The following is a 15,597-nucleotide window of genomic DNA, read 5'->3' on the forward strand; positions in this document are numbered from 1 at the left end:
ACTCTGGCCTGTAATAATCCTAAGGAACCGCCACAAAATTAGCATTTTTTACAGTCCATTGTTACAAACATTTCAAAAGTCGAGAAGTTTCTTAGGGTGCTTCTTGCTCATTGCGATAAAACACGGGAAAAGCTTTCTCAATTCCACCCTCGAGTAACTGTTGGTGGAGAGCGGTCAATACTCATCAATATTTTCGTATAAATATCGCCGTCACAGTCCATATTCTTACTTGCTATTGTCCTTTCGACTAGAATACATCTCAGTTTGTTAGTCAATCAGTCGACATCTAAACTTGTTATCTCTAAAACTCAGACAGAGAGCATGTCAGAGCGTTTCGTGTAAAGTTGTTATAAAAGGAAAAGTAAAGCATATCAAATTTGACAATAATTTTGTATTCCGTACATGGTATTATTCTGTGATAAATATCTACCTTAGAAATGTCGAGACTTTTAAAAAAAAAAGTATAAAAAAGAATAACGGACATAGAAGACGATTGTGTTCAGTGTGCGGTGAACAAGAAACTTCAGCAACTGAAAACGGCATGGAAACACGTGAAGAGCTATTTACAACCGAATCAGAGTTGAATATTATAAATAAGCGTCTACGTAAGGGCAAAAAGGAAAGAAATTATCGTTGATAGCAGAGAGCGAGACTGGGCCCGATGGAACAGTTTGGAAAGAAATAGATGCAAGTCCCAAACCTGGCAGGACATCAGTTCATAATATTTTTAGGGGTATGCTAAACGGCATATAATGAAAGGACAAGTGAAGACTGCATTTTATCTTATCATCGATCACCGTATAAGGGATCGTGTAATAAAATGTACGGAAGAAGAAACATCTATAGCATTGGGGACTAAGATGGAGTTAGATGCAACAAAACTAGATGAATTTATCGCTCTGCTATATGCCCGCGGTGCATATTAGGCAAAAAATTTAGATGTCTCATATTTGTGGAATAAAATTTGGAGACCTGCACTTTTTTCAAAAACAATGAGCAGGAATGACTTTGCTGAAATTACGAGGTTTACACGATTTGATAAGAAGAGTGAAAGAAGCCAACATTTACGAACCAATAAATTTGCAATGGTATCTACTGTATGGGGCCAATTTACAAAGAATTCACAAAATTGTTATAAACCTGGCGCATACATTACTTTTATATAAAGAATCGCGGGGAAAAACCATGCAATAAAACTATCAACAAGTTCAGATTCATTACTACAAAAAACTTATCAAGTAAAAAATTGTAAAGATTACAAAATTACGAAAATTTGTTTAAGATACTGGAAATATTTATGCGGTAAATGTACATTTGATAATAAGATAATTTGTAAAAAATGCAGCGAAGTTGAATAAGATATATCTCTGTATAAATAAAAGTGTAATTCTATTTAAGTCTATAATTGAAATTAAACAAAAGTGAAGGAGTTTTGGACGAAATTTTATGAAAGTTCATTATTTTATATAGATTTAGTTATAAATTAACCATTATCTAAGTTAAATCATAAAAACTATTACTTTAATTACCGGTCATTTTGATTGCACACGGTAGGAATAGGTATACACGAAGTGCCGGTAGGTTTAATATTAAGAAAAGACGGGGATAATATCTTTGAACGTATGTGGCCACTTCTTCGTTCACCGCATTAATGAGAAATAGAAATTTATTTCTAAAACCTTAGATATCCATTGCATTTGATATATCTTAAACTACTTTGTTACGTAGCTTTTACCCGTATTAAGATTTTAGTTTTTGTATTCCCGCTTCATAGAACGGTGCCTCCTAAGATGGCGCCCAGCGTGAACATAACCTCGGACACACTTTCATAGAAACATGGCCGTAAAATTTTAAGGGGTATGAATGGAAAGTGACGAAATTGTGTCACATCGTTTGAAACTTGAAAAGATATGTTTACTCTGAGTGCCACCTTACCTTAGGATTTAGCTGCACGTTTCATCGCAGAAACTGGGCTCCTTAATAAGGGTAAGAATTACGTAGCAAAGTAGTTTAATACGCGTAGAATGCAATGGACGTCAAAGGATTTGAAAATAAATTTCTGCTTGTTTTTAGTAGCCAATCAGATTTTACTTTCTGGATACACCTCGCACATATACAGGCATATATATTCCTTTCTCAGGTACTTTCCGGACAGCACTATAAAATACGGACGGAGATCTATCATTTTATCGATATTGTTATTTCTCTACCTACATATTAGATTTCCTTGGCCTTAAATCTGTCTCATCGACGAATAGGTATTTATTATACCCCATCTGAATTTTACAATTTCAGCTCCATCGAGCGTGTATTAAAGAATTTCGGTTCAATTTCGAACAACGACAATCAAAATACATCTACTCTCGTAATCTTATTTTCAGTGTACCACTCGTTCTAACAATAAACAAACCGAGTTTTGTCATTACTATTTAAAGTTTATGGACTGCCGAAATTATAATCGAATTTTTTGTATCGCAATTCAAGTTTGTAGAATTATTTAATATGATATAACTTACACGATAGCACTTGTCTTTTTAGAAAATTATTTGTAGCATCTTGTATTTAACTTCTTTTAAACGTCAAATACAATTTCGAAGATATTCGCATAATATAACAATTTTCCACTTTTTTAAAGGAGACATTTCCATTCTTAGATTCGTTTCATCGACAATGAGAAATGTACTTACGTAACATTGGATCTACTTAATATACATTTCTGCAACGTTACAAATTTTGATGAATTTCCGAGATATCGTACTTCCCTTATTAGTAAGTTACATCTCCGTGAAAGGTTTTAATCAATTAACAATTTTAGATAGTACAGTTTTGAACAATGCTTCGATTATACAGGGTGGTTGATAACTGGTGGTACAAGCGAAAAGGGGGTGATTCTACGCGAAAAAAGAAGTCGAAAATATAGAATAAAAATTTTTCGTTTGAGGCTTTGTTTTCGAGAAAATCGACTTTGAATTTTCGCTCGGTACGCGTGCACTTTATCGCGTCTCGTTATAACGGATCTCACTGTAGATCGTTGTCTCGATGGAAAAATTTAACACAAAAAAAAAATTTTATTCTATATTTTCGACTTCTTTTTTCGCGTAGAATCACCCCCTTTCCGCGTGTACCACCAATTACCAACCACTCTGTATAGGTTTTTTCTATTAATATATGTAAATATTACAATTGTTTGTTGTTGCCTTTTGCTATTTTGCTGTAAGAATGATTGAATTTTTGTATCAATGGAGTGTATTTAGAGCACCGTAACTGGCTGGACGTGAGCTTGTTTATACCATAAATATTTACGGAATCGAGTGACAAAGGAAGTTTAGAATGCCCATGACGATCCGGTTATATACGATGTGGTTGATAGCAAGACATGTGTCAGGGGTGTATGATCTATCTAGTATTTAGTGCTCGATAATTTAAAGATACATTATGTATAAGTTTAGTTTCCCTTTTTCAATACTTATTAATTTTTTAAACATATTACAATTATTCACTACTATTCGTAGTATACTGTATACTGTATAGTATACTGTAGTGCTGTACAGGGTGTAACAGAACATGTAGGACCCATTTCTCGAGCTGATTGTATATTTAAAAATAATGGGGAAAGTTCGTATAAACGTGTGCTCAGTCTTTGTATATGAGATATAATGAATTTATCGTGTACGCACCACCTGTTGCAAAAGGTTAAAATGCTAAAGTTCAAAATAGAATAACCATTTCAACAAATTCAGGAAAGATCAGCAGCCATTTAAGTGCAACTGAATCCATGGCAAGACGTTTATAGGCTTGACTTGACATGCAATTGAAATGCTTGAAATGGTCATCTTCAGCAGCTTCTATAAAGGCAATCAGATAATGCATAATCAAAACAGAAAATTCGTTATATCTCATAAAAGAAGGCAGACAGAGCATACGTTTGTATGAAATTTTTTCGTTGTTTTTACGTTTAATTAGCTTCCGAAGTGGGGCCCATGTGTTCTATAATATCCTGTGTATGAAATAATGCCCAAAATATATGTATTTATCATAAGCTTTTTTATCACTTGACCATTTTCCTAGATATTTTATTTGTTATTACTTAATTATTAACACTGAGATTGTAAAGTACTGAAATTGCGCTATGATAATGTTGCTGAACTTACGACAGCGATGTGCTGGAATAATCAATAAAAATAATCTATTCTTTATATTGGTTGCAGTGATTTTGACAGTTTAGACAAGAACGATATATATGGGAACAATGAACTGGCTTTTAGAATTGCAGAGCAACATCTTGGAATACCAGCACTTTTGGATGCAGAAGATATGGCTTCCTGTGCTGTACCTGATCGTTTATCGATCCTTACTTACCTTTCACAGTTCTATCAAACTTTCAGTGGTAAGTACGTACAAACAACGGCACATATATGCAATCACAGTTGTACAAAATGAGGTATCTATACCAGCCTATCTAAATACTTGACTCGGTTGCACTGGGGAAGCAAACTTATTTGGTTTCAAGGGAGATTTTTTTAATAATTCCATCGTAAACATAATGTTTAACTTTCCACAAGTTACAAATCTGTGATATTTTCTTAGTTAACGGTAAATCCAGTATGGACGATAGAGACAAACGTTTACATTAAAAATTAGTTCAAGTATATTTTGTTCTCATCAACGGCACTGTTAAATATTTACAACCTTGATATTTATAAATAAATACTTTGGAAGCAGTATATTTTTTACATAATAATTAGAATATTTTTCGGAAAAAACGGATTCTACTGATTCTTTGAAATAAAATAATAATTAAAAAAGATAACAATTCTTTTTGCAGTCGATAACATGGATGACAATTCGTTTATAAAGTGAACGCTAAAACACTATCTGATACAAAATGTAACTATACAGGCTGTTCGGCTATAGCTGTAATAAAGTTAAAGAGATGATTCTTAAAGGCAAAGTAATACGAAAATCAAGGATAAAAAATTGTGTTTTCGGCTTTGTTTGTAATTATCGTCAATTAAAAATCAGCTGAAATATCCCAGCGTGCGGGCAAACCTCCTTACGTGAGCGAAAGTAGGGCAGTTCCAAGCAGCGGGGATCACAGTGGTCCTCAAATCGAACGAAAAACGGGACAATAACAGTGCGTTTCTGGACTTTGTATAAACATTGTTAACACGTGATGTTGTTTACTAATTATTTATGTAGGCAAAGGGCTAGAAAAAATATATGTGCGATTTTTTTTTTCATAAAACGCATTTTTCATAAATCGCGCAGGATCGTTTACTTTTTCTTTGAGTTGTATGAGGCAAGCTAGCATCCATTTTTTGTTCCGTTTGAGAACCACTGTGTTCCCCGCTGCTTGGACTGCCCTACTTTCGTTCGCGTAAGGTTTGCTCGCACACAGATATTTCAACCGATTTTTAATTTATAATAATGAAAAACAAATCCGAAAACGCAATTTTTTATTCTTGATTTTCACATTATTTTCAAGAATCGCACCTTAAACATTTTTACACCTACAGTCGAACGCTCTATATATATACGTATTTATATATATCAACGCGTGTATGGTTAAATGTTCTTTTTTTGAACGTTGTAGGTTCATCTCCAGCACGAATTCCAGCGAGTAGAACGACTGAAACCGTAGAGGAAAGAATCACACAAGTGTCTGAATCTCCGAAAGAAAAGGTACAGAAGCCTTTGTTGTACGAAACGTAGAAAATTATTGGATATTTTTTAAATTAATTCCGATTAGATTAAGAGTTTAGCTGTAGGTTTACGAACTCATTTTTTCTTATATGTACAGTAATGAAGTACATTCGGAATTACTTTTACTAATGAATATACAAATATAGGGCATTTGTTATGAATATTATAGAACAAACTAATATATCAATTTTATCGATACGAAAATACTTTATCTAGGAAAAGGAAGATAGGTTTACATTTATAAAAATGACTGGACATCTCATGAAAATTTTAAAACCTATCTCTGCTCTCTGTTTATGTTCTGCTGTGTAAAATAGTTTCGTATGTTATATGCAATATAATTATTGTAAAGTTCATTGCTAAAGAATTTCGCGAGCACTTGAAATGACATTTAAACAATTGTCTTATATCTTTTTTAAGTTAAGTATTATTTTATTACTCATGTTGTTAATTTAATAAATATTGATATTTCGTATTTAATTCTCAGTTTATTCGTATTAAGTTTAATTTATATTTTTAAAGCATTACATGTATATTCGAAATTGTCTTAACGCTTGATGATTTTATACAGGAGCAAAAAGTTTCGTTATCGTATGCACGTTTCAAAATTTTATAACTGTAGTAAGTCTTTTACTTCTAACATTTTAACGAACAAATGTTAAGCAGTAGAACTCGAATACTACTCAAATAGTAGAACTTTATGATTTTGGTTTAACGCGTATGGTGTGTTACGCGACCAGCGCATCATAGTTTGCCGAAAGTCGTACGTCTGCAGAAAATGTTTACCGTAACTTCGTTTAACGCCGATAGACGGTCATCGCGTCATCGCGTCATCGCGGTTCTACGTACGTACATTCATAAAGAAACGCTAGAACGCCCTTAAGGATTCAGAAGCGGGGTGCATCTTCACGGTCGTAATTAGTGCGATTAAGTGTTTTACTTTGACGTGTGCCATTTATGAATTTACAATTGTGAATCGTATGCTTAAATAGATTTGACTTTATGTAATTTTATGTTATTTTATGGAACGTTATGTGACTTTATGTGATCAAATTTGTGTTTGAAAATGTGCGTTTATTTGTAGTATTTAAATACCTTATGATTCTGGATTTTCTATAGTTTTTGTCATTATATAAAGTTATATCCATGAGACTGAATACTGCAACGGATTTTACGATCAACAAGTTATGAGAGATTCTTCGCTGTATGGAATTACAAACATCTGACATCAAGATCATCGTGGATCCATTCGAATCGTGGACGAACACAAGAATAATCGACCGAAGAAGGAAGCATTAATTTGGGAGAAGCAGCGAATGGTACAGATGAATATCAGTTTGAGCATAATGAATTTAATCTCTATCCTAACTTATAGGGGGAAATAGAACTATTATGAGAAATAAAACTATAATGCAAATAGATAAAGAGAAAGAGAGACAGAGAAAGGAAGAAACACGATGAAGCACAAATTAGAATTGCTTCACAGTGAAAATGATATCTTATACAGAAAAACGCCCCTTCAAACGCCAGTTGGGAATATGCGGATTTAACGATAAGCATCAACGGTATTGCTGATTTATCGAAATGATTTTATGAAAATTCTGATTCATTCAAGGCATTAGAGAAACAAGTTCACCTCCTCAGTGAATGTACAATTAAGATAAAAATTCGATAAAAAATTAATCGAATATTTAAAGCTAAAAGGGAGAACAACGACAGAAGAATTATCAAGGAAATTGAAAAATATGTTTTATCAATGGGAAAGCAAACCTGCACTGAAAAAGACATGCGACTCGATACAAACGATATACAGAAATCTAATAGGGAGCAAATCCAATGAGAAGCAACATCAATCACGACAATTGTACATGTAAAGAAACTACTGATTAATCTCATAGGAAGATTAGATTGTAGTTAAAAGTATTTAAGCAAAAGAACGAATGTGACGCAGTGATGAAACGTTCGATGATTATAATCAGGAAAATATTATTTTGTAGTACCGCATCCCTGTAACCCCAGAAGACAAAGCAATCGATTATAGGATCAGATCAACTTACGAACCGAAGTACGGGTATAAAGTATTAATTCGAGAATAAACTCTTGAATTTAAATGATAAATCGATGAATTAACTGATAAATTCTTGAATTATCTAGAATAATCACAGAATAAACAACTTCTGATCCTTTTGTTCAAACACTATGGTCATAACTACATTTATCTGGAAGTTATTTTTTTGAGTTTGTTACTAAATAGAAGATCGAAGAAAGCTCAAAGATGGTCTTTAGAATGTTCTATTCTAAAGATTATTTTTTTCTACAATAATAATTATATTTTTTTGTTATTTTGTCATCATCGGTCACTCAACCGAGTTAAGCGAAATTATGCATTTAAATGTTACTGTTGTCTCAAAGAGTGCAATTATACAAATAGAATTTTCATTATCTGAATACCTACTATCCGAACATTCTGTTATCCAAATGTATCTGCTGTCCATATCACATAATAATCTGAATATAGAATTTCTCCTGGTTTAAGTAAATTAAGTTGTTGTTCATAGTGCTACAATTTTGAAGAGCAATAATTTAGTCTTTTTTCGCCCAAGTCTTCGTGAATTAATTTAATCAGTTTAATACTAACATCATCGTCAAAAATATGAGAGTGCAGAAACATGTCACTCAGTGTATTAAAACGGTTAGTGTTAGCCCTGCCGAATGCTAGTCAGATAAAGGTGCTTATTACCCTACCTACATGCGACGTGGTCTATGCGACATGACGTCGTATCATCAATCATACGTGCGAATTTCTTGCGTATTAATTAAGAAGATATCGGGCTCCTTATTGTCAACCGAAACTATGAATTAGCGAATTCGTTAGCTGAAACTATAACATTCTCGATTCTTAGAATTCGTTGTCAAGTTTGAACTCGTGGCTATCGGTTTGATATAGACCGATGCCTCTTAAGAAACATTGATGCTTGCCATTACCTCTATAAAACACGTAACGCTAACAAATATTTACCGAAGTTGAGAAAATTTATAAACAGGAAACTCAATAATACCATTATATTATCATACTATTATACCAGAAATTGCTGCTATGTTACATAGAATAGCCGATCGTGGAAAATGCAATAACGATACAGAGTAACTTTGATCACATGAAAACGAAAGTCAAACAAATTTTAAATGCCAAACACAGACATCAAACCTTTCCGAGGTTAATGCAGGATGTATCGGCTGAAGGAGGAGATTATTATCTAAAAATCTCCTTTCTTCTTCACGACATGAAAAATGTTTATGGCACAATTTTTTAAATTCCGGTATCAATAGAGCAATATCCTAGGAGACATATTTTCGTAAGATTCCTATCATTTATTTTTTTTTAAAGGTCATTGGTATTTTTTTATCCGGGAAACGTGCATTTTTTTCTATTGCATCTTGTAGCGGATGAAAAATGCATTCGAGTATGACTAAATCATGACCTCGAAAACTAAAAATGTGATGAACTTGCAAGACAATGCTAAGATAGTATGTAAACTTACTGCTTATGTATAACTGTCTAAAGTGATATCCGCCGGCAGCTACAAATTTTCTCACACGAATAAGTATTGTTTTTGATGGAATATGAACACAAGTACTAATTACTAAGTACTATATAGGAATTCTATAAGTTCGCGTAATAAAATTTTAGCTATCGTTATTTACTGTTTAACCTTTTTGGAGCTATTTTGCCTGAGGACTATACATTAAAAATTCTCAAATCGTTGAATTGGACATAATGGGATTGCTGCCATTGGACAGCTGGTCAATAACTTCGCCAGACCTGGATACATTAGATTTTTTCTTTGGGGAAAACTAAAGGAAGAAATTTACCAACAGCAGCCTACCACTCCAGAGAACATGACGAATCGCATAATTAATGCTTGTGCTGCTACTCTACCAGAAACAATAGAGTGCATCACAATCTGTAATTGTTCGTGTTAGAAAGTATCACTGCCGACGAACGTCAGTTTTGGACATTTATAACATAAGCAATAAATTTACATATCACTCTGGCATAGCCTGACAAGTTCCAAGTCATGATGCAGACATAACAGACATACTTAAAGTATATTTTTGGTGAAGTTGCCGAATAGTTAACGCTTTATCGATTTCTATGCCTTAAAAATATCTTCTCAAGGTCATTATCCTGAATAATTTTTTCATATACGTATATAGGGTGATCGATTTTACTTTTTCAGTTATCCATAAAAGTATGTTTGGTATCATATGTCTGCGTATTTTCTTTCTATGTTTTATAAAGTTAATATTATAAAAAAATAAATAATAAATATATTTTATAAAATTGCCCAAATCATATCTGATGTTGATGTCATCGCATCATTATCGATATTCTTATGTAACACTTCTTCAAATTTGTCTATTTCTTCAAAAAATACGTCAATTCATTTACAAATTCATTTACACTGCCACCACTTCAATAGCCTCTTAACCCTATATTCTGCTTTCCATTTGAAATTCAAGGACTGGAATATTTGTTATTTTTTCCATCCTTATGTATCATGATGGCATACTTTTGTATATAACTCGAAGGCTAAAACCGACCACCCCATATATACTTAGGAAGAAGTTCAGAATGATGTCCTTGATAACATATTTAAAGGGCATCGAATTTGGTGAGGTGGTAACTATTCGGCAACTTGACTTTCGGTATTTTTCCATCCACTATAAGATGCAATAGAACAAAATCTACGCTTCCAGATAAAAAGTATCAATGGTTTTGAAAAAATGTTAATGACCCGATAAAGAAATTTGTCTTCTAGGGTATTCCACCATTGGAATCATTTAAATTGTGCCGTAAATATTTTTCAAGTCCTGAGGAACAAAGAAGATATTTAGGTGGCGACGTCTTTCAGCTGTATATTACTTTATTATCTTGAATTTCTATTTATACTTTTACTTATTACAATAATAATAATTCGTTTTTTACATACGTAGTTTATACATCATTATTAAAAAGATTATGCATATTTAGGTAAAGTGTTTCTCTAGAAAGTCGTTAATTGCAATTTACTTATACATTGCACTGGAATATTAAAACAGGAATTTTGATGCTTGCAAATGTGGTGTTGCCACTGTTTGTTACCATTCGGTTCATTGTTGCGTGCGAATGTAGATCATTTAAATGCAAAAAGTCCTTCATATTTTTACACATGATACATGTATATGCAGCTTTAGTCTTATTCTTATTCAGTGTTGTTTGTGGAAGAGTAAGTTGACGTCAACGACTAAATAATCGTCGCTGGTGTGAGCACGGTAACTTTACCGTCTCATTAACGCAATCCGTAGTACAATACGTTATTAATATATTCTGAGCTAGGAAATAGCTAAACGATCGAACATGCAGATTGAATAATATCCATTTCGACTGCATTCACATTTTACGAGCGATAATTAATTTTAAGAGATCATCAAGAACTGAACATTGTTCATACAATATATAATTAATAGCGGTTTATTATAAATTTGAACGAATCCAGAAATAATTTCAAGTAAATTTTTGTCAAACTTATCAAGACTATAGCAGGTTACCTTTAAATCCTCGCTTTAAATCGTTTTCATAGACAGAATTTCACTGACGCCGTGTTCGCCGATAACGTTTATTTACCGGCATGTTGAAATCACCGACGATCATTTCACGAGTCTACAAATTCTTGTTTCCGAGATGGTTCTTTACAGAGCTTGAAGTATTGTTTGTACAGAAAAAATGTTCACATCAAGCCTGCATGCAGACTAACGATATGAGTTAATATGAACGATCTTAATTTGATTGAATATTTAATTTGGTATGATTTGAATACGAGTGATTTTAATTTTGTTAACCTTAGATCTGAATGTAAACGCTGCGGTATGAATGATTAGCCCGCTTACCTCCGTGTTATTGAAAATACCTTGCCGGCAAACCCGAAGTCATTCTGCAAATTTGTCAATTCGTACTGATTTAACTAACCTATCTTTGCATGTATGAATTGGCAAGATGAATTGCAACTGTCGACTTTGACTAGGCTATCGTAGATTCTTTTGTCCAACTTTTTGAATCAGTGTATTCTATTCCCTGTTGATTTTCACAATATCATGATATTTCAATGAGCTCCATCGAGCTCCATTTAACTGACTCGATGATCAGTATAGGCAATGTTTTTCCTCCTCCTGCTTTAGTCAGAAATCTGTTAGTGCTAAAATCTTTCTGTCAAAATGAAGGTTCAGCCTAATTACTTCTATACTTGAATCACGTGAGAAAACTAGGGGTATCAACTTCAGACCAATACCCATAATTAATAAAGACACCCACTCCGAGCTTTCCTCCGTAATCACATACGAACGAACTTCACTTATTCTTCATCGTTAGAATAGTCAATATGTGATTACCGAGTTTCTATCCTTAAATCAACCACTTACTTAACTTATACATACTCATCAGTGTACCTCTTAAGTATTGGAAATATAAATTTTATAACCCTGTTAATCACAGCGTTATACCACCTCAACCACCCCTATTATCTCAACGGAAATCAGGGGATCGATTTATTCGCACCGTCGATTATCATAATCGTAACGGGAATTTACAACTCCCGTTGACGTGTTTCCTCACAATTGTGTCTCCCTGCGATTGGTCGAAAATACAAGCGATATGATAAGCAATATAATTTTCCGTCCTAAGGGACGCCATCCTGTCATCGGTCAACAGTGACCGATTTGCGTTTATTATAATGGTTAGTTATCATACACTAAACATATTACAAATATCACTGTTGAGGCAAACTAATTACTTGGTTTTATCTTCATCAGATTTTGTAAGGACTTGAGAAACCCTCTAACGCTGAAAACTCTGTACAATTGTTAGGTTGGACCCCACGTAGAGTACACGCTAGTGTTTTATGGCTCCTGCATCCTAAACGTTAAATTAAATTAAATATTATGTTCAGCCTATTAAAAGATCACGACTTACGTTTCCTAGGTTACCTTATTCACAGCTGTGATTACAACTACCACACTGTCTGTATTCCATAGACACTGCAATTGACACTCGAGGACCGCAGAAAGTTGGCTGACATCTTAATTCTTTTCAAATTATGGATGACTTAGTAGTCTGTTCCTCGCTACACCAACTGGTCAATCTCAATGCACAAACAATCTGCTTTACGCAATACACCTGTTTTCCACATTGAAATTTTTAATAATGATATTAGGTTTGAGGTGGAAATATAGTTGTGGGTGATAGTGCTACTGCTGGTGTAGAGGCCGAGATAAGTGTACTGCTGCTGGTGTAGATGTCGCTGCTGAGGGAGGGGAAGGGGAGGTACTGCCGCTTTTCTTCTTAATTAGATGCCATGGAAAGGAAAATCGGACTACGATCGCCGGGATTTGAACCCGGGGTCCCGAGCGTTCGTAACCTAAGACGCTAACCACTACGCTGCCGTCGTGCGACACTAGTTGGTGTCGAGTGCCGCCATAGATTTATCGATCCGATCACCAAAATATGCAATTATGCGAATGATATCGCTGACAGAGTTGATCTCATTTCTGGATCAATCAATAAACGTAAATGAGCGATTATGAAATTGATCTACCCTTAATTCCTTACCCTACTATATCGTGTGAGAGACGTGGTACGTCGATCGGGCCAAACATAAACAACACGTGTGAGGGACGTGGTACGTCAATATTATTGATTCATTATTTACTTCAAGATAATAAATCTTTCTTGTTCAATGATTAATTGGTACTAAATATTTATTAACCATCTTGAAAAATAAAATTAGTTGTACCTTACATACATTTACATATCAAAAGACATGTGCAATTTGCACAACTTCAAAGGCTCAGCCAAACAGTGAAATGGCTCGACGTATGACTGACCTCGTTGCTGTTTATGGCACGTGTTATTGGAACTTAAATCGTAAGGCAAAGGGTTAAACATTACTGTGCACACTCTTCAGCCTGTACTTTTATATCTGTCGGAGATGAGAGAACACCGGAGCCTTTGGAATTTTGGATAATCCCGAAACATTGTAATCTAGAGTCTACTATAGCTGTAATTAAACAATTGTAGTCATTCAATCCGATTTTAATTGTTCGAGATTTGTGATAATGAGTTTGGGCTCGAGGCGACAGCCAGTCGTCGAACGTAGCCGCTGTCACGGGATGAACGCTTTGTCTTACAAAGGCATGGAGTAATTGTATGGCTCTCCTTAAAAAGGAAATAGTTGTAACACTCGACAGTAAACATTCCAACGGTCTCTGTCCCGTAGCTCGCCACACGCAGACCCTATTCTTCGAGTAAAATGATTGCCAGATGTCGATGCGTCTCCGCAGTACATGTTCAGCTAGCTCGAGGGCCCGTTATAAATCTTAAGATTTAGTCAACTAAAGTCCTTCAAACAGACAAACAGTCTTTGTCCCAACTACGAGAAGATAGAGGAGACCTATTTTTCAACGAACGACGTTCTCCCACTAGCAACTTTCCCTCGAGGGCGGTTAGCATCTTTTTCTAACCACCGATGTGGAGATTGACCGATTAGCAGCAACACCAATTTCCCTTACTTTCTGAACGAAGGCTATCCTCGACGAATCCGATGATCTCGTGTCCTTAGACACACCCCATATAGTTTTCCTCTGTGGCATCCCGTCGACCGCGGATTCGTTATTGAACCTAGGATCATTGCCACTAGTTTCTCGAGTATCTAACTACCACGGTTACTTGTCCGGTTCTATGATAATCGTATTTGCACTAGTCAATGTCTTCTCTATTGCATAACGACAACGTGTAATCCAAACGAAGATTCGTTTCACGTCCCTAACCCTAATTCTAATGTAAACCCGACATATCTATATATTCTTACATTAGTTTTCTGCCCTTCTTTATATGCTTTGTAACACAGGGCTCTGGAACTCTAGGTTCCCGTAACTAAATAAATAATATAAAATAAAGATGACATTTTAATGACAATTATTTCGAGAAACAACGTTCGACATTTCAAGATGATCATATACTACATCTTTATCTACGTATTCATTTTCGTGCTTAAAAGGCAAAGGTAATAATTTTCGACAAAAGACCATGTCGGCGAAATGATAGTCGATGAAACGATCGTCGGTGACTTTGAGTCGTCGGAGTATCGGTGAACTTGATGTAGGTGAAATGGTATCGATGAAATTATTGCCGATGATTTAGAGGTAACCCTATATAACCCAACTATACATACAGAATAGGACTAAAAGAGGATTCACAACTTCCAGGGTAGATAGTACTTGCCAAATGATGTAAAAAAGTTCGAATAAATATGGGTCGAAAAGTCAAAAGTAAAGATTAGTAACGTGAATACATTCATCAAGTTTGAGTTTACAGATGAAATTTTTTATTATGCCATGAATACGTTTTTACTTGCCTTACTATATATTTTTATTCTCCAGGAGGAAAGCTTGGACTTAATGGGACAATATAAACCTGAAATATTCTGCTAGAAGGTAATTTTGTTTCGTCGTTTATCGTTATGCATGTGTTTATTTTCTTCTCTAGATAGATATTTTCAAATCCTTACATTTCTTTGCATGAAAACGATTTATATCATACAATTTCTATATTTGAGACTAAAGTTCTTGGAGGATTTGTAATTGTAATGACATTCTTACTCACCTGCTATCTTTTTAATTAAGATTTATAAAACGATAATAGATATTTCGATTCTAGAAAATAATATCACCTCAACGTCCTTCATTTTCTGTCTTGCAAAGATAGGCTCTTTTTATTGTAACTAAATATCCATTTATTTCTCATTCGAGCGGCTGACGGAATATAAATAATTGCATCTTATAACGGATGTCCGCTATCAC

General features: G+C 34.3%; 1 protein-coding gene across 4 annotated transcripts in view; it reads left to right on the plus strand.

Moving 5' to 3' along the window:
• LOC117237018 (EH domain-binding protein 1) overlaps positions 1-15,597 on the plus strand; it is a 59,930-nt gene that overhangs the window by 17,249 nt on the left and 27,084 nt on the right. For 3 of the 4 annotated variants that reach the window (XM_033500572.1, XM_033500571.1, XM_033500573.1), the window contains exons 3-4: positions 4,209-4,387; positions 5,594-5,682. In XM_033500572.1, coding sequence (XP_033356463.1) covers positions 4,209-4,387; positions 5,594-5,682 — 268 coding nt within the window. Of the gene's footprint in view, positions 1-4,208; positions 4,388-5,593; positions 5,683-15,177; positions 15,232-15,597 lie in introns of those variants that run through there. The other variant, XM_033500574.1, reaches the window with a different exon arrangement.

Source organism: Bombus vosnesenskii, unplaced genomic scaffold (genome assembly GCF_011952255.1).
Source record: "Bombus vosnesenskii isolate JDL3184/JDL3185 unplaced genomic scaffold, Bvos_JDL3184-5_v1.1 scf7180000013353, whole genome shotgun sequence".
Lineage (NCBI taxonomy): Eukaryota > Metazoa > Arthropoda > Insecta > Hymenoptera > Apidae > Bombus > Bombus vosnesenskii.